This window comes from Seriola dumerili, unplaced genomic scaffold (genome assembly GCF_002260705.1).
Source record: "Seriola dumerili isolate Sdu_G_001 unplaced genomic scaffold, Sdu_1.0 BDQW01000242.1, whole genome shotgun sequence".
Classification (NCBI taxonomy): Eukaryota; Metazoa; Chordata; class Actinopteri; order Carangiformes; family Carangidae; genus Seriola; species Seriola dumerili.
The window spans coordinates 3,781,675-3,800,027 of NW_019174497.1; the positions used below are offsets into that span (position 1 = coordinate 3,781,675).

Genomic DNA, 18,353 nt, shown 5'->3' on the forward strand with positions numbered 1-18,353 from the left:
TTGATCTGGAAAATTTATTCAGGTGACTGATCATATAAACTGAAGAAGAACCTCTGTTCATCAGTCAAATTTATGTTGAGTTCTGCAGCTCTGAGCTCTCAGTGATAAAGCACAAATGAATGAGCAGTTATTATAATATCACTTTGTAATGGAAAGATGTGTCCCTGTGCCCTCTCTGTTTTGTAATAAATAATAGAACAAAAACACAAGAGAGACATTCGACCATGACTTTGGATGGGTAGTCGTGTAATTTAGTAACTGAATGATCACTTGAAATTTCATTATATGCGTATTAATACTGTTTTTAATTTAAGATCATTTAAAATTCACTATAAGGCATATTTAAAATAACTGAAAAGGAGGACCTGCACTACAGTGCAACTTGTCCTTTGATTTTGACAGAGCAGGTTTTGTTACAAGTCAGAGCCACTGGGAAAAAGCAGCTTTGATAAATGCTTTCAGGGCAATAAAACTACATGTAATGTTCATTACGTTTCCTTCTTACAGCTTGTCGGTATTAAATACAACAAATCACATTTAAATCAGCATCATGCAGCCCAGCATTTAAGAGGGAGCCTGGGGCTAGCTGGCACTGAAGGCCCATAATAGTGTTCACAGAATTCATTCCTTACAAGAAATAAACTGTGATGAAACCAAAAGAATCAGCTGCAAAAATCTGGAGGCAAAGAGAGAAAACATTAGCCTCCTCACCATTAATACAATGTAACATTTATTGATTCGTTTAACATTCAGTCAGATCATCGAAGACAACTCGTGACAGTAATCTGTAAGTTAAATTGCTTTTGACCTAGAGTCAACTTCTTTGTTGAATTTTTATCAGCTGTAGAAAAAGAGGATCCTCCCTAGCACACTGGGAGTGTAAGGAAAAACCTTAACACCATATTCATTAAAACGTTTTGCAGAATCAATTCTGTCAGCTTTCTCTTTTTCTGTAACTAAAACTAAACCTGAACAAAGAATGATTTTCTTGTTCGTCACAGTAAGTGGAGTTCCACATACTGAGGTATACAGATTTTAAAGTTCTTGTATCACATCAGTCCTCGGTACGAACAGATATCCTTTTAGTTTTATGTAGAATGGAAACTCTTTATAGTGATCATGTCATTATAAGTGGATCATGATTGTAACATTTTTTTTCTCCTTTTCTACATTTCTCATGCAGATTACCATCTAATTGACATTTGTATTTTTATTACATGAATATAAAGTAATGAAACGGACAGCTTCGCTATTCACTGATTTACAGATAAAATGACAAAAGGCACCATGGCCCTCTCCTGCTCCAAGCCTAGTCTTAGTGGTCATGGTGAAGGCATCACACACATACACACATACACACACACACACACACACACACACACACACACACACTTGCGAGTGACGGCAAGCGCACGTACATACACAAACACAGGCAGTGAACTTACGTAGGAAGAGTAGGTGGGGGACGGTTGTTACTGGTCATTACACACTGTGGCAGATCAAAACCCCCAAACTTAGAGGAACACTGTGAGCGGACTACTTGTTAAACGAATTATTTGAACAGCATTTGTTTAAGAAGAATTTTTGATCCTTATAAGTTGATCGCTGTAACCGTGACCACTATGAGCAGTTTCCACTGGCAAGATGCATGTCCACCCATCAGCCGTCTCTTATTGCCTCTGACCGGCACTCTGAACTCGCTGATAATTCAGACAATTCAGTCCTCTGTGCCAATAATGATCATTATACCACATCACAGCTCTAAATCTCCCAACATGGGCTCATATCCTAACGAAGCACTGTGGGGCTTCCTGAGTCAAACTCTAATGTCATCAAAAGTGAATGAAACCCAATTTATTATGATGACAGTCAAAGGGAGCATCAATTAGGCACAGGGCTCGTTGCAGCAGAATACTGATCAGTATTTGGATGCGATCCCATCAGCAGACCCAGATATGAGATGCAGTCACTTAGCTAGTGTGCGCTCATCCCTCGTGTGAAGTGGGCGTCTCATCTCTAAACTGCACTTGACTCCGCATGCTCACAAACCCGTGTGTTTTCAGGATGATTGATAATGCACATTAACATGGATTAAGGGCGACCGTAGCAACAAGGAGTGTATTTGTGAGCTCTGAGGAAAACACAAACCTAATAATGAGACTCAGAGGGTGCATTAATATCCAACTAGTATCAACCATAGGAGAAATCAAAGGTTATGTGAATACTCAAAATGACAGCCCTAAATGTTTCTTCTAAAAATAAAGTTAAGCTGCAGAGAGAGAGAAAGAATTGTAACGTCGAGATCGTGCCTTTAAAAACTTGAAAGCTTCTCAGATAAAAGATATAGCAGGCCAAAATAAATAAATAATGGTCTTTAGAAAGCACAATAACATGTCACAGACTTTGAAGTTAATGTCTGAACAAAAATAAGGCTTCGACAAGAATGTTCATGAGATGGGTCCAGCATATCACTGTGTATAATCTCCAAATAACCCAAAATCTTCAGCTGCACTTTCCCTCATCAAACCTCTGACAGATTCGGGTCTCCTGCTGCGTTGTGATGAAATGTGTGCCGTTAGATTCACAGTGGTTGCTGCAGTAATTGGTCACTTAATATTTCCCTCTTCTCTTGGGCAACAATAGTGAGTAACATGTAGACAAACAGAACAAGCTCTGTGTGCTTTTAGTTACCTCAGGAGTGTGTTAATCTTTTAGATATTTTCTCTCATTACAGCATTTACTCAGAGTGGTAACACCCGGTTGTCATGGTCTTTATGTATATTTTAGTTTGATCTCAGACGTAAACAGCAAGTAACTACACCCTCTATCTGTGTTGCATGCCTGTTCAGCTGGGCAGTATGTTCTATTTTCAGTCCCAGAGAGCTATGCACTGTGCTGTGTGTGTGTGTGTGTGTGTGTGTGTGTGTGTGTGTGTGTGTGTGTGTGTGTGTGTATGCGCACGTCTGTGTATTTACAGTACATGTTCTGCTTCACTACCATCAGGCTCATTACACAAAACCCTTCAATTCACTTCTTCTTTGCAAACAAGCCCAGCGCTGTGATGAAGCGAACCTTGCCCTTTTACAGCCCGTACAGAACAGTGAGTAATGTGACAATGATGTGACTGCATGTGAAAATACTGGGAGATGAAGAAATAATGTATACAAAAGCCCCTGTGAAAGACCACAGCTGTAGAAAGGAAGAGGAGTCAGCTTGTAAGGAGATTTGAGAGGATGGGAATCCCTCGTCGTGCTGCACATGTTGTCATCTGACAGTACACCGAAGCTCTCACCAGAAGTAAGAAAAAAAATATAGAAAATGCCACTCTAACAAGCCTCCTGGGAGCCCCACTGCCTGGCTTTCTAAAGAGGGAACAGCTTGTCTGATCTAAAATGCTTTAAAAGACTCGAACAGAAACAGCCTGCTGTGCTCCACGTACATATTCTGTCCATACGGCCCATAGTAACGGCTTTGTGTATTTGTTTGGCCATGTGAAACCATCGGCCCGTGCGGTTTAGATTACATAAGAAACATGGCAACAGGTAGGAACTGGAACAGGTACAATAACTAACTAACAAAGTAAAATGACAGACGTCGGGATTCCCCAGTGTGTTTGCGTAACCTTAGTTCCTTCCGCTACATTCTTTTCAGTAATGCTTGACTTCACACTCAGATGGCTACACAACCTGTATTATATTTATGACATACTTAGAAAATGTTTTATATATTATATTTTATTGACAGAGTACGGACCTTTTACACTGTTCAAATGAGGCTAACACCTGCTACCATCAAGCTTTTCTTAGTCAATGTGAAAGGGAACAAACAGCATTCAGTCCCGGGTCAAATGACTCTGCAGTAGTGGTGGCTCCTGCTCCGATCAGCAGCGATGTAAACGTGACACCTGAATGAACGCGCCAATTTTCATCCCTTATCCGTGTTGTGACGTCTTTCTGAGACACAGACACTGTCACCTGCCCAGCACGGCGCTGTTACACCAGACACACCATGGCTACGCCTTCTGCTGAGAGTGTGCTGCACTCGGGGCTGTGCTCAATAGGTTTTCAAAACGCACAATCACTCACCGAAGCGTCTCACACGGAGACTCAGACACTTACAGGAGCACCAACATGCGATAGATCCATTATACCAGTCTGCACAGCAGCTGGCGGCTCACTGTTTGAATCTGTGTCTATGGGTGGAAAATCTGCTTATGCGCTCTAATTTTGGTGTAAAAAGGGTATCGGAGGGGGCGTTCAGGCAAGTCTGATAAGGGAGTAGAGGCTTTCATGATGTCTATAGGAACAGGGTCCAAATTAGTTTTATTCTAATTGGGTCAGGTACAGTCTCACTGTATTGTTGTAGGTCTGAGGTCTTTATGTCAAAATATGTGTAATACCCAAAAGATAAAGGACTCAGCTCTGATCACATGATGCAACTTAATTATCACGAGAAAAAAAAGTGGGTTTTTGATGTTAGAAGGATCAATGTGAATAATGAGTGAGTTTGTCGTTTCTCTGGTTTGTTTGGATCGTTCTGTCTGTCCTTGGGTCAGTTTCAGAGGGGGTATCTTTTTAAGAAAAAATAAGTAACTAAAAAGTCATTTATACTTGTTGTGCTTGGGTAACTTTTCCACAGGCCCAAATATCATCAAGTCCAAAATTTTCGACCTGAGAGGACTCTTAATCCACAGGTGTGCATCAGCCAACTTTTGGAAATTTCTGAAACTAACAAGCTGACAGCCACCTAGGGCTTTGACAGTATAGATTTTTGTCTTACCACGGTGAAAAAGCAATGTATCCCCATGGTTCGGCAGTTTATCACCAGTGACGCATGAATTGGCCAGGTCTGCAAAGGTGTGAAAGTTATAAGAGATTGTTTTCATTGTGGATTCATTTCCAGATCATTTTCTACATCACCTGTTTGGTCGATAAAATATCAGAAAAAGTGAGAAATGCCCATCGCAATTAGGGATGTAACAGAAATTTGGTACCAATATCACTGAAATTCCACAATTCTTGATACCAAATTCAATACCACAGCAAAAACACACACCCGCCCCTCCATATAGTCAGTGTGTAAAGCAGTAGTTGAAACTGACTAACGTGGTGACAGATCAGTTGCGTGAAAATATTCAGTCAGCATTATATATATATTTTGACAGTAAAGACTTTATGAGCTGCTGCTGTGTTAGCCTCAACCAGATAACGTTTGCCTTTGTGAGCGGTGTGTGTGTGTGTGTGTGTGTGTGTGTGTGTGTGTGTGTGTGTGTGTGTGAGGAGCGTTGCTACAACAACTCCTGGCTGCCGCAATTCGCAAACAATAACAGTAACATTTCAGCATTTCAACATTTTGACGACATGTTGCTCTCACCCACTCACCCTGGTGGGGTGGTCATGCAACATGAATTGGATGTTATCCACTATTCTTTCTCATCACAAGATAAAGAAGAATGCTGATGGCCTTTTGCATCCTTGTTGCTTTTTATATGTGGTTTCTATTCTGTTGTCAGTTGCTGTCAGCTCCTTAATAATTCAGGACTTGAGTTTTGTAATACTTTCCATGCTGCCTCCGCACAGAGGATGTTTAAGTCTCTCTGCACATAAATGCAGCTAAAGCCCACAATGTCCTTGCGGTCATTTTCAAAGGCAGATTCTGGTACTGCAGTTGACAATGATCCATGTCTTAAATATGGGAAGTGCAGGTCTTATGGTTTTGGGGAGTGAATACATTTTCCAAAGCATTTAACACCCTACTTGCTATGAAATCTGTGCAGACAACACTAGCTCTGCTGTCTTCCATTTCAGCCATCCTTAAATGTAGACACACCTTCCATCATTAGCTGTGTTTTCCGCCCATCCTGACTTCCTCTATCACGTGTCTGACACTGATAAGAGCTCCAAAAACAATGCAGAGGCCATGCTTCAGTTTAGTAGAATAAATTACCATAAACATCACCTCTAACTAATGCAAGGACATTTATGTATAATTTCCTCTGGTGCTATTAAAGGAATAAATCTGCCAAACAGAAACAATTGAGCATGGCTAAGCAAAATGTGCCACCGCCTCATTAATCTCACTTAACATCAGAGGACAGGTGGCTATGACGGAGCTTCAAACGGTAACCACACAGTGGTACTCAAGTAGAGGAAGATGAATTCATGAAGTCCCACGATGCTTCATTTACAAGCAAAGTGCTCCTCAGCAGTTCTGCAATCAGAACTCTCTACACTGTGCTGAAGGAGCAACTTCTGTGTAATTCATTAAAGATTTGGTATAAACAACATTTTTTCTAACTGTGCTTTTAGTGCACTAGTAGCATTTTTCTTTACTACCAAGCATAGTTATATAATTAAACCTCCACTGGCTATTAGGCAATGTTTTAATCTCAGTTCTCAAGAGGATAAACTGATAAATTAGACTGATTTTAGTTAAAATAAAACTTTCTTAAGAGAAATATACTTGCTGATATGATACATCGGTGAGCATTATGTGTTCTCAAAGTGTAAGATGTCTGCATTACTAGAGCTGCAACCAACCATGATACTGTATTTTATGCATCTGTAATTTTGAGAGAAAAAAACAAAAAACAGGACATATTCTGGAAATAACTACATAAATCTGAACTCAACAAACATTCAATTTAAACCCAAGTAAGGGTTATTATTTATTTATTATTGGAAACTTTATTGTCCATATGTTGATTTGTATGTAAGTTCAGCTGACCTGCTGAGGACTAGCGGTTCTCTCTTCTTCACTATAATTAATGCCAACCATGTTCTTTCCAGGAAATTATGAAATTATTTATAAATTAAGGACCCACAAAATAAAGCCCTGCTCAACTAACTATTATTTTTATTATGAACCTGTTGATTATTTTCTTGATTAATCATTTAATTGTATAAAATGTTAGAAAATAAACAAAACAAAACACAACATCCCAGCCAAAGAAGATGACAAATAAAAGTATAGCATGTTGTAATACTTGAGAAGCTGGAACCAGATAATTTCTGGTATTATAATGTTTGATGATCAGTTAATTATTTACATTTTTCCAAATAGTTGCCGATTACTTTCTTATCAATCGACTGATCAGTTACTCAAATAATTGTTTCAGCTCATTAAATGATGATACCTTAATATAGCCACTTTACTGAAATATATAAATACAATGTGTATAGCTGCACTGATTAATAGTATAATAATTTTTAAGATAATTTTTTCAATCAATCAATGCCTAATTGTTTGGTACATAAAATGTCAAAGGAAATGAGTTAAAATCAAGGAGTATAAAACACATAGATATTCAGTTTACGATCATATATGACAAAGAAAAGCTGCAAATATTCACTTTTGAGAAGCTGAAACCACCTGTTACATAAAATGACTCAAACAAGATCTTGTTACAAATGTTACTCTGATAAAGGACTAAAGGGATTAATCATTATCAAAATAGTCAATATAACAATCTATATCATAATGATCAATATTGATTTTTCTGTTGATTGATTAATCGTTTCAGCTCTGTGTTACAAACAATGACAGCAAAGTTTTCTCTCATCAAATGTAGAGAAACTGTATCCACTAAAGGAATTTCTACAAGTGTGGAACAGCTTTTAGCCTCAGTGTTGCCAGAGTGCCAATTCCAATTAAAATTCATGTCCAAGTCATTCTATTATGTAAACCAAAGGACAGATTTCAGGAGGCATCATGGGCGCTCGCTGCCAGACAAGCTGTCCCCACAGTGGGGTGGAACTTCCAGAAATCCAAATCAAATAACTTAATCTTTCCTCTCCTTGGTTGTCTTGTTCCCATCAGGAGTCTTGACTCCCAGCAGCAGCAGCCATGTGAGAGGAGCCATCAGCAAGCAGAGGATGCCCACACCCAGCTAAAGCCAAGAAGCCCCCCTCCCCCTCCCTTCCTCCCTCCCTCCTTCCCTCCCTCCCTCCCTCCTGTGCCCTTCCTTCTTCCCACATGAGGACGAGAAGATGACTATCACCAGCCGGCAGTCCTTCAATGTCCTGACGGTCATTTTCCTCCTGCTGTCCACTGCAGGTCTGTAAAGTTTCTTATCAGTCTGAATCTGCCTGTCTGGCCCTCAAAACTTAATATTTTTTTCATTACAGGAGCTTCCAATCGCTCATATAAGAGACTCAGGGTGTGCTCATATTAGTCATGCTAGGAGAAGTTTCTACAAACTCAGGTTACCTCGAAATGTGGGTGTCAGTCCTTTCTAGAGGGAGCCAGCAGTTAACTAATGAACTAAATGCAGGAAACGAACCCAAAAGACACATATTTATGTTTCGAGGGGAGATAGATGTTGACATCTGATGTCCAGACGTTAAGTCAGAGACACTTAAAATCAAGTGACTTGGAAATATTTATTGCCAAAAAGAAAAAGTGTACTTGGCAGGAAAAGCTCTGAAACCTGGGGGGGGGGGGCTTGTAAATGAGGCCTTGCAGCATAGAACTGTAAAGACAGCACACTTATAACCCCAAAAGCTATAAACAAAACAACCCAGCCAACAGAAAGAGTATCTCTGAGATATGAAGTATATATTATCCACATGGGAAAAGATGCCGAGTCAAGTTTGAAAATGACAAAATAGGGCAAGAGGAAGATGGAGTGTTAGTGGGAGAAAACAGCTGCCAGGAGCATGTGACAGGTTGGATCAAACAGTAAAGCCATAATAACCAGAGGAGTGAGAGTGCGAATGATGTTAATGACCACCTCATTAAAGAGCAACTTAACACCGTGTTATAGCGTGAAAAGTCCTCCTTCCCATACACAAAAATATGCATTCAAACCCAGACGGCCTCGATCTCTTTTCAAATAACAACTCCAAATGACTCTTATGCAACTATGGGTCTGTGAATTCTGGGTGACAGCCAGAGATGAGATGTAATACCTGGATTTCTACCATCTTTGGTGGTAAGGAACAATGAAATATAACTCTCCAAAATGCACAGAGTTGATTTCTGACTTGACTTGTACTTTGGGGGTATTGAGTGCAAAGCTACATTACAGATTTTTCACAGATTAGTTTTGGTCTAGAGGACAGAATTAGTCTCTGGGAAATAACAAAAAGCTGCTGTTGCAATATTTACTATAGACCAGAATCAGTTTTAAGTGTAATGAAGGGACTCTACATCTAACCACACTCACACAAATGTGATTTATCATTATAGAAAAATGAATTAATTAATGATAAATCATTAAGTATTCAAATATTCTTAAAATAGTTATAAATTTGTTGTTGTATATTCAATCAGGTGATATAGATAGTGGCTACTAACAATGGTTTAATATCAATCATTAATCTTAAAATCTAATCTTATAATTACATAATGAAATGTTCAACAATAGTGAAAATAAATATCGAAAATTCCCAGAGAGCAAAGTGACATCCTAAAATTGTTTGTTTTGTCCAACCAATAGTCCAAAACCCAAACATATTAAATTTATGATGATAAAAACCAGAGAAAAGCAGCAAATTATTACATTTGAGAAGCTGGAGAATGTTGAGTTAATGAAGGATAAATGACTGATTGATGAGGATCAATTGTCGATCTATTGTTAAGATGATGGCATTCAGTCTGAACTGATGCTCATTATCAGCTATTTTTCATGCATTACAATAACAGCAACATGGTACACAAAAGTCCATTATACTCTGCTAAAGAATAAGGAATTAGAAATTAATTTTACAGCTTACCAAAAACCCAACTGAATGAGCTCCTTGTGAGTCAATATCACTTTTATTATCTTGCAACTGAACACTGAATGAAACACAGATACAGAACCAGTTTTCCCTCCATGTTTCAGAACAATGTCAACAATCTGTAGCTGTGATTGACGCTGTAAATAAATGAATATGATGTGTGAGCACTGCCTGATGTTCAGATGTTGCTTGCTGCTGGCTGCAACTGAGAGAAAGCCATAGCTGTTTTCAGACCGCAGGTTGTAAACAAACTGTAATGCAAGAGCCAAGCTGTTAACTGTATCCTAAATTTCAAGAGGTGTTAATGAAATTAAGCAGGTGGGTGTGTTTACAGCTGTCTCGTTTCCAGAGCCAGCTGTTGTTCATTTGAGAGGCCAGAGACTTCCCCTGAAAAACGCCTCTTTCAAAACCTTTAAATCGTGCATCGTTAGAGGACTTTATGGTCCACTTCCAATGTCGAGGGGCCTCTGCTTCCATATTGCCAGCTCACTTACGTACAACTGCTGACCCGTCCTTCAGGTATGAGGATTTATATATTAGAAATAACACGAGCTAATTGCAGAACCATTCCACTGATTCACCGACTTGTACGGTCAATGCAAAGGTCAAATGAAGAGTTTTCTTTCAGTGTAAGCCATCCTTGACTTCTAATCCCACTGTGTCCTTCGGTGCCGCTCCGTTTTACCCCCTCCTCTGCTAAAGTTATGACTGTCGCAGGGACAATAGCTAGCCACACCAAGCTCATTATAACCTGAAAGAGCTCGCGCCTTTCAAATGCTGATCTGTCCCTGTCTGAGATTACTGAAAGACTTCTATCACCCCGCAGCATAAGTGGACCTTGAAATAAATCACAGCGGCGACACTGCCAGATTTTTCGGCTTCACTGATGAAAGGAAATGCATAAGACAAGGACAAATCAGTTACAGTATTACAAATATGAGTGCACTTCACATGGAGTGGCATAATTTAACTTAAGCTTTCTCTGAGAATGATCAAACAAAAATAAATCAAAGAGCTTCATTTACTGCAGATTAAGCAAATGACACACATAAATACAGCCAGACTGATACATCAGCATGTCTAATATTATCTGCTGATTTTAGTTAAGCTCCGAAATATTGTATTTTTTGTATATGTCAGCCAATGAGTAGCATTACTGAGTGAAAATCAGTTGGGCTCATGGTAGGATGACTAAACTCTGGCTATGTTTTATTGATTTATTTTAGGATCTTTAGGATGTGTTCAGCTGATTGAGTTATTGTTTTAGATATATTTTATTTATTTATTTATGTATTGGGTAGTGTCATGGTGCTGTTTCGGTTGTTTTGGGATAATATTGTTTGCATGATTGTTTTAAAAGTTGTATTCATGGTTTTATATTTGTATTCTGATTTGTGGCATATTTTGTGTTATCTGTCTTATGTTGTTTCTCTTGTAACTCAGTGTTATATTGCCGCCTATCTTCGCCAAGACACGCTTGAAAAGACTTTTGATTTCAATGAGGCTTTCCTTGCTAAATAAAATCAAACGGAACTTAAGATACAGGGAAATAGACAGCAACAGCGGTGTAGAGTTTTACACGTGCGTTTGTTCGCGTACGTCAGCTTGTGCGTGCTGATGAGCGGGTAGACATGTGTACACATATTTCGGGCAGGACAAGGGTATAAAGTTTCTCTTTGTGCAGTTTCTACTGTATATCACTACTGCAAACTTAACAGTGTTTGTCTCCAGGCAAACTGAAACATTTTAGACTCACTCTTATAACTGGTAATAGAAAGAAAAATGATGCTAAGAAGCTGACGCTGATTTGATACGAGGATGTTGAACAAGCGGGTGTATCCGGGTCTCAGCCCCGTAAAACTGACACTCATTATGTCGGGTTCATTTCTCTGACAGATCGGTAATTTATTATTATCAGATGTCAGAGTCTCGACTGCCAGTGAAGTAAATTCCTGTGATTTCATTTTCAAGCAAAAACTTATTGACTGCCATATTCCATAACAAAAACAATATCGTTTCCCCCCTTTGTGACAGCAATGATGTACTAATTGATCTTTTGCGCTGCAGGGACTCGTCAGCACACTTACAGATGAATTCAAATAAGCCGTAGTATTTGTGCTACATATCTTTGCATTTCTCCATAATGAATTCAGGACAGTCATCCAATATACTTCCAGCTGCCAAGAAGTAGTATCATTTTTAGGGTGATTTAAGGTGAACAGACAGATGTAGCCCTGCTTCTTTCATTTGAGTTCTTTTTTTTTTTTTCTAGTCATGCACAGACAAAATGTTTCATCCCTTCCTGGCTTCAACCAAAACAACCATCTGGGGATTTGTAACATGATTTTGACACAGCAAATTCTGTATCTGGTCTGAGGAAAAAACAAACACCTGAGTATGTTTGGTGTTTCCATCCAGAAGCACTGAAGGTCTTAATTTTGCATAATTACCTAACAAATGAGACGTACTTGATGTATTTTGGGTTGTTGTGTTCCAGCGAGAATAAAGGTGACAGAGCTTCTCCCATCACGGCCTGTAACATGATGTCTCCTATCTGATTATTTTTGCTGGTACAGTGTGTTTGTTTTCTGCTCCTTGTCCTACACCGTTATTATTACTCAGACTCTCTCCAGCCATCTTTTCTAAGGCATCCAAAGAAAAACACACAAAAACAAAGCATTCAGTACTTTGTTTTTGTGGTTCTGCTTCTGTAGGTTGAAGGGTGTTTTGTTGTGTGTTGTTTTCCATCAATATTTTTAATAAAGGAATCAGGTGAAACAAACACAAAGTCTGTCTCAAAGGTCATGAGTCGCACGAGTCTTTATCTCCTGCGGTACCAAAAATACATTCCTCCTGACAACTTTGGAATGGATTTTACATTAATCTTTGTCTTCCCCAACGCTACAGCCCTCTCAGCTCATTACCGGGTGTGTGAACCTTACTCTGACCACAAGGGGCGTTACCACTTTGGCTTCCACTGCCCACGCCTCTCAGACAACAAGACCTACATGTTCTGCTGCCACCACAACAACACCGCCTTCAAGTACTGCTGCAACGAGACTGAGTTTCAGATGGTCATGCAGGTCAACCTCACCAACACCTCAAACGGATATGCACACAAGTGAGTATAATATAGTATCATTTGACACTATCTGACCGCTTTACAACATGTGTCTGCCCTGTCAAGTACCAGTTTTGTCTTATTAATCCCATTTTAGTTCTTATTTCTTGGTTTAGTTTGATTTGTTTAGTTTTGGAAAATGATAGAAATTTCATTATTACCTAAATCCTTTTCTCCAGCAACACAAAGTGTAGAAAAATAGGGAATTCCCAACACAACAGGGTGCTGTTATGACTTAACTAGCAAGGATGCTACAAAATAAGTCATTACTAAGGGCGGGCGATCTTCACATCCACGATCTGATTGGCAATCTTTCTTCCCAATTTTGAATTGCACTGTCAAGAATATCCAGACTCGAACCATTGTTTTCAAAGTGGTCTGGTGCATCTGTGTTTTAAAGTGATTGTTCTGGTTATTTGACGCGGGGCTGTATGAGGTACTTATCCATAATCAGTGTATTACCTGCAGTAGATTCGGGTCAGAGCACTGCCAGTTTGGAGGCGCAGCCAGGAGCACCGGCACAGAAGCAGAACAATGTAGTGCTGTGGACAGGGACAGAGGAAAGAAACGCATTTTAGCCACCTGAACACATGCCCACCAAAAAAAAAAAAAAACAGAATCAGTTAAAGTGTATAACAGCTGATCTGCAGTGTGATAGACTGCGCGGTCTAATCCAGGCGGACAACAAATGAGACACAAAGAGAAACAACGTTAAAAAAAGACATGAAGAACATCTCTGAAAGGAACTGTTGAATTTGTTTCTAAGCATCTTATCCATTCATTGTTTTTCCCAACCAACAGTAAGAGTCTCTTCTATGTAATATGCTAATCAGAGTGGAACAAATCATATTTTGTAATGCATTGTGGATGTAATGTCGTGTTAGAAGTCTTTTCAGTTTTTTCTAACTTTCTGTGTTGGAGCTCTGGATGAAATTCAGTAGCAATCATCATAACTTTGATGAGGGTTGTCCAGTGGTAGAAAGTCACTAAGTATATTTAGTACAGTTTTGTGCTGCTTTATACTTCTACTATCCTGCCACATTCTCAGAGGAAAATATTACACTTTTAAACCACTATATTGTTTTTGCAGATTCAGATTGATAATATAAAATATGTCTACAAATGATGGATTATAATACGTCAAGATGAGAGTTCAAGTAATTAAAATTAACTTCACTTGTACCAGCTGCAACATTAAAGTGAGTCACACATAAGACGCATTGATAATATAATTCCCATAATATGTGATTTCTGAAAAGGGCCACACTGCCTGACTACTTAGCTTTTGCTTGACTTTAAGTATATTTTGACGCTAATACATTTGTGGTTTAATTTTTGAATTCATGAGTTGTAGTTGTAAAAAATGTCTTAGTACTCCTTCCACCACTGTTTTTGATTCAGTGTTGCTTTCTTATTCTAGCGTATTCAGTCAGCCACTCAGTCACTGTGTTGTCCTTGGCCAATTTGGAAATACACAAACGTCTTGTGGATGTTAGCATTAGACATGGTCCTCATTGGTGGCACATTGCTAAGTTACTCATTGTCAAATCGCCGACACAATAAATACAAGTGGCCGAAAACAAAAGCCCCAGGGCTGAAAAATGAAGCCAAACATGGGAATGCAGTTCCCTCGAAATGGTCACTTGTGACTGGCTTCAAAGCGAGTCAATCCCCATAGACTCCCACGTTAAAAATGCCCAACTTTGGCACACAGTTGGCAAGCCAGTCGAACAGTGCTAATGGAGGCGTATGCCTTGCCACCGTTATTAAACTGCATGCACTGAAGTCTTGGCTCCACACACACCCCACCTCTTTGCCCATGTTTGGATTAGCTGGGAGTTGGGGTAACGTCAACAGGCCATGTCTGTCTTTATATACATTCTAGGGAAAAATAGGGTTTTTTTTCTGACAGCCATGACATCTCCTGTTTGATGAAAAGAACTATAACAAACCTTGAAAATAGCGCGACCGTTGCTGGTAGTTACAGCTACATAATTAATATTATCAATTCAGCTACTTAAAAAGGAGCTACATTGTACTGTAGTCTTCTTTCACTTGTTAGCAAACTGTCACAAATATGTAACACAAAACAGATTAATTTAGGCGTTAGTTTCCTTTTATTTGGCGTGACTAGGCTAGCAATGGGGGAAAAACCAATTGTACAAAGGCTTACACATAAGATGTTTTTGTGCTCTTATAATCATTTTTCATAATAATGATTAAAAGCATATCTTTTGGTTAAATTGCATTTTATGTGTAGCTGTACAGCTGCACAGTAGACATGCATACCAAGCTGCAGGTTGTCAGTCGTCACGTGACAGACAGTGACTCACCATGCGGTGGATGTGTTTGTAGGGCAGGAGCGTGGGGCTGTGGCTCTCCCCTCGGAGGCTGTGTCGGGGGCTGGTAGTGGCTGGGGACATGGGCTGGGCTTGAGCTTGGGCCTCACTCTCCTCTGGCATGGACCTGTGCCACTGACTCCGAGCCTTCTTCAGCCAGCGTCCTCCCAGACCCCATTTCTCCAGGTAGCCCGGGCACAGCTCATGTTTAGTTATGGCTGATAGTAGAGAAAGTCGAGCGCCAGCAGCACCCATGACAAAGAAGCCGTAGATCCACACGCCGACCAGGGCTGTATAATTACTGCAGGGGACAGACGGAGAGTATTAGCACAGTGTAATCTGAGAAAGACAATGATAAAACACTCCTCACATGCTGCCAAGCTACCATCCAGATACCCTTAAGCTAGTCTATAAATTCCCAATAGCTTGATGGAGCTGCCAGGTGTGTGTGTGTTTGCCCTCATGTGGCAAGACTGTGAGACTTTCATCAAATCCTCCCTTGATAAATAACCATAAATATATTAAACAAACCTCCATCTGTTCCATTTGCTGCTTTTTTAATACTTTCTTTTAATTGTTGGAATCAAAGAAATTTCATTAGCACAAGAGACTTTTTTAATCCATCTCATTTTGGCTTCTTGGTATTTCCTCTGAAAATCTGTGTTACTTGTTTTCATCTTTCATACATTTTCTCCATGAATTACATGATCCAGCTGGATTTATGTGGGGCACATTTTACTTCCTCTTGTGCCGCCCACATCCATAAGTACAACAAGGTAGATGAGCAGGAATAGCATTAGAAAATAGCTTCCTGAGAAGTTTTGAGAAGCAGCATTCGCACAAAACAGGGCTACTAAATATTTCTGGTTGTGACATTTTCTGTTTATATGGTGCTGAGAACATTTATGTTGGAAAATATCACAGAAAATTGGAAGTGATTCAGTCCTATCTGGATGCTATTCAGAAAGAAAAAATATTGTTTTGAACTCTGAGAGACAGTGATGACACTCAGAATATTGCTTCAAAATCGATTTAATTCTGGAGGGGAACGCATCTTTTATTGCATTTCGGTACACTTTTGCAATTTTGACAGGATTAATTAAAGCCGTTTACAAAAAAAATATGTCCAAGTGCTCCTGGTTCCGTAAATCAAGTGAATCCATTTCGGTCTGAAAATGATGTGGTCTTGAGGATATTTATCTGACCTTAAAGCTGAGCTGCTTGAATGAGCTCTGAGGCAGGTGAATATTAATACTTCAGTGTAGCCAGGTAGATAATATCCCTGGTTTCCACCTTATGTAAATCTCTCACTTTGTGTCTTCCAATGCATGTGAGGCATTTAGGGGACAACTGTTAAATTGTAGCTACAGAAAATAACCTGTGTTACACCCCCCCTCTAAACTGAGTTTCTCCATGCACATCGGTCACACACCGTACCACCCATCACTTCAAAATCCTCAACGTGTGAGAAACACTGCACTGTACTCAAATTTAAAATTATCCTCAACTGCATTTAGCTTTCCTCACGTCTGCATCAGAGACATTCCTATAGTTTTAGTTTTTTCTATTAAGGTGATTTGAGGGGGCAACGGGCTTTTCCGTGTACCTGGGTCAACCAGAGGGTAAAGCAAGCAATATGTGCACAGTCCTTGGAGGGATCGATCATGACCACACAACTAAAAACAAATGTCATTCAATATTTTAACACAGCTTTCTCAGTAGAAAGGGAAGCTGATGCAATTGATTATCTGTCAAAGGTTTTTTAGCTTTTACATGTTTATTTAACCAATTCAGTCTCGGCTGACTCTTCCTCTCTGAATCTATTTCGATTCTGCACCATTTCATCTACTTTGTAACTATGAAGAGAGGTATATGCTAACAAAGCATTGACCTGTGAAATCCACACAGGCCGATCATCTTTGGTTTTACTTTGAACTGCAGTAACCCTCGAACTATAACCATTTCCGCCATGCACTGTGAGTGTAGGGAGCAGAATAATGGCCAGTTTAACTCGCTTGGCCAGTGGTAAATATCAAACCCGCAGTCCTATCTTCCATTGAGCCAGGATGAAAGAGTGGCCCAACAGTCCATCTGACACTAAAATGAAATATCATGACCAGCTGCAGGGCAGTGTGAACCATCCCAGACAGAGGCATGCTGGGAGGGCATTAGCAAAGAGAGCTGTGGTTTTGTCACCCAAACCTCCCAATGAGAGCTCCCACAGAACAAGAAGCTCATTCTTCTGTGCCCTTCACTCGGCTTAAACCTGCTCATACTGTGTCCTCTGTTACAATATGTTGACGATTCTTGCCACATGTAGTATATTTAGTATCAATAATACTGGACAAGTGTACTATCATTTATCGTATGAACTTCTGTGATACAGTCATGGTAGATGAAAAAATAGTCAACACTTAATACCTGCCTTGGTCAGCTCTCATGTGGAGCCGTCCCACTCACAACACAACAAATGCTTTCAGCATCTGCTTCTCTCTGTGGTGGTTTTGTGGGTGTAGATCAATTGTCAACGTAGCCTCTGAGCAAGAGGCAAGTGGTGTCAATAAGTACGATACTGTCGAGGGAGTGAACCATTTGTGGTCAGCAGAATATAACTGGCTGTTTTCATCTGATCTGAGGAAATGTCCCTTCTCGGAAACTGCTTGTTGCAGCACAGCTGCTCACAAAAATCTCCTCTCAAGATTTCAACACAACCCACATTTTCCCTTAATTACCTCCACCAAGGAGGTTATGTTTTGGTCCTGGTTGCTTGTGTTTTTAGAAGGACATTTCAGAAACTACACAACAGATTTCACTGTGATTTGGTGGAAAGTTGCATCATGGCCCAAAGAAGAAATGATTATCTTTTCATGTGAGAGTCTTATACTTGTAGTCCTTCTTTAAGGATTATATAAATGAGGATATGTTTTGTAGTTTTTTCCATCTTAGACATTTCATCCCATCTCAGCTAAATTTGGTACATTATATTTAGATGACCTCAGAAAAATGAATTCATTTTGCATTGCAGCTATCAATCATTTTCTTTATCAAATACTCTGCCAATAAAACGTCTTTACATTTTTGTCAGTTTTGCTGAAAAAGAAAACGCCCCTCTCCTTTGGCACTACATTTTCTCAACTGTTGAACTTCTGTATTCCTATGCATTCGTCTACT

At 39.6% G+C, this 18,353-nt stretch overlaps 1 protein-coding gene across 2 annotated transcripts in view; it reads left to right on the top strand.

Moving 5' to 3' along the window:
• Positions 1–18,353, top strand: part of kiaa1644 (KIAA1644 ortholog) — a 51,047-nt gene that overhangs the window by 14,494 nt on the left and 18,200 nt on the right. For both annotated transcript variants that reach the window (XM_022756280.1, XM_022756279.1), the window contains exons 2-3: positions 7,819–8,055; positions 12,630–12,843. In XM_022756280.1, the coding sequence (XP_022612001.1) occupies positions 7,989–8,055; positions 12,630–12,843 (281 nt within the window). In that variant the 5' untranslated portion in view covers positions 7,819–7,988. The remainder of the gene's footprint in view (positions 1–7,818; positions 8,056–12,629; positions 12,844–18,353) is intronic.